We start from the raw sequence: 1,271 nt of genomic DNA on the forward strand, positions 1-1,271 counted from the left end.
ATATATATATATATATATATATATATATATATATATATATATATATACACATAACCTTTTTATATCGGTGAGTTATTTTGGTGGAATGACCAACATCCGATACTTAACTTAATCGCTAATCTCGGCCGATACCATGCCGATAATATCGTGCATCCTTAATTGAAATTATGGTCATATTTCATCTAAGACCTATTTTTAATGTGTATTTACTGTCATACTGTGAGTGAACCCAGTAATGGAGTATTTTTAATTTCTTTTTTTTTTTTTGCAGAATTACATCTCCATGAAAATCATAAAACCTTTCTCCTAAGCAGCACTGAGGAGAAGCTGAATGTCTTTCTGCAGCAAACCTACAATCCTGCTCACAATTCCTGTTCACTGGAAACTTGGATACTCTGTGTTTTCCTGTTACTACTCTTTTTGGAGGCAGTCTCAGTATTTCTTGTATAGTAAATTTAAAAAAAAATACATTTTTATGTTAACATTTTGTCACTACAAGATCAGCGTTTTAATATTTTTATTGAGTTGTTACTTTTTTGTTTGAACTACGTGTTTATAATCTCCTTTTTAAAAACTTGTTAAAGTTATGTCCACTTTTTACAAATTAGCTGCATGAGCTGCACGTTTTTGTTCCTTTACACAGCAAAATGTACTTTTATAATCTATTTTCATATGTTATCAAACGTTTTCAATTAGTCATTAAATTGCAAACTTCTTCAAATTAGTTTTTTGAACTTTGCCTGAGAAATGAGACGGAACAAACAAACAAAATAAATGACTAAATCACATTGCTAAAAATACTCTGATAATTCAAACTTGCACAAATATATTTCAAATAAGTCTTGAAGTCTTTTTAACCTTAAGGCAGGATTTGTGAAGTTAAAGTTTTTTCACAACCTAAAAGTCGTGGATCACGATGAAGTGGTGGTTAACCCTGGAATCTGCAGGTAAAAGTTTTGGCTGATTTTCTTGAAGTTTGCACGTTTTTTCCCTTTGTTGCACAAAAGGGGTTTCTCCAAGTACTCAAGTTTATTAAAATACTCCAAAGACACTCTTGGTTATTTTTCCCCTTAATTTACCTTAGATGTGTGTGTACAGAACATGAGTGTTTGCTTTCAGAGAAGTGAACAAAACTAGATATTTATATGTATATATTTATAATTCATGTCAATTCATCTACTGGAAATGTTTCTAAACTTATATATATATATATATATATATATATGTGTGTGTGTGTGTGTGTGTGTGTGTGTGTGTGTGTGTGTGTGTGT

At 30.5% G+C, this 1,271-nt stretch overlaps 1 protein-coding gene across 1 annotated transcript in view; it reads left to right on the forward strand.

Moving 5' to 3' along the window:
- Positions 1-310, forward strand: part of LOC119429368 (myoferlin-like) — a 22,227-nt gene extending 21,917 nt beyond the window's left edge. The window contains exon 51 of the mRNA XM_037697040.1: positions 272-310. Coding sequence (XP_037552968.1) covers positions 272-310 — 39 coding nt within the window. The remainder of the gene's footprint in view (positions 1-271) is intronic.
- Positions 311-1,271: the final 961 nt, after the last annotated feature.

The sequence above is a fragment of the Nematolebias whitei genome, chromosome 1 (genome assembly GCF_014905685.2).
Source record: "Nematolebias whitei isolate Nwh7 chromosome 1, NemWhi1, whole genome shotgun sequence".
Classification (NCBI taxonomy): domain Eukaryota; kingdom Metazoa; phylum Chordata; class Actinopteri; order Cyprinodontiformes; family Rivulidae; genus Nematolebias; species Nematolebias whitei.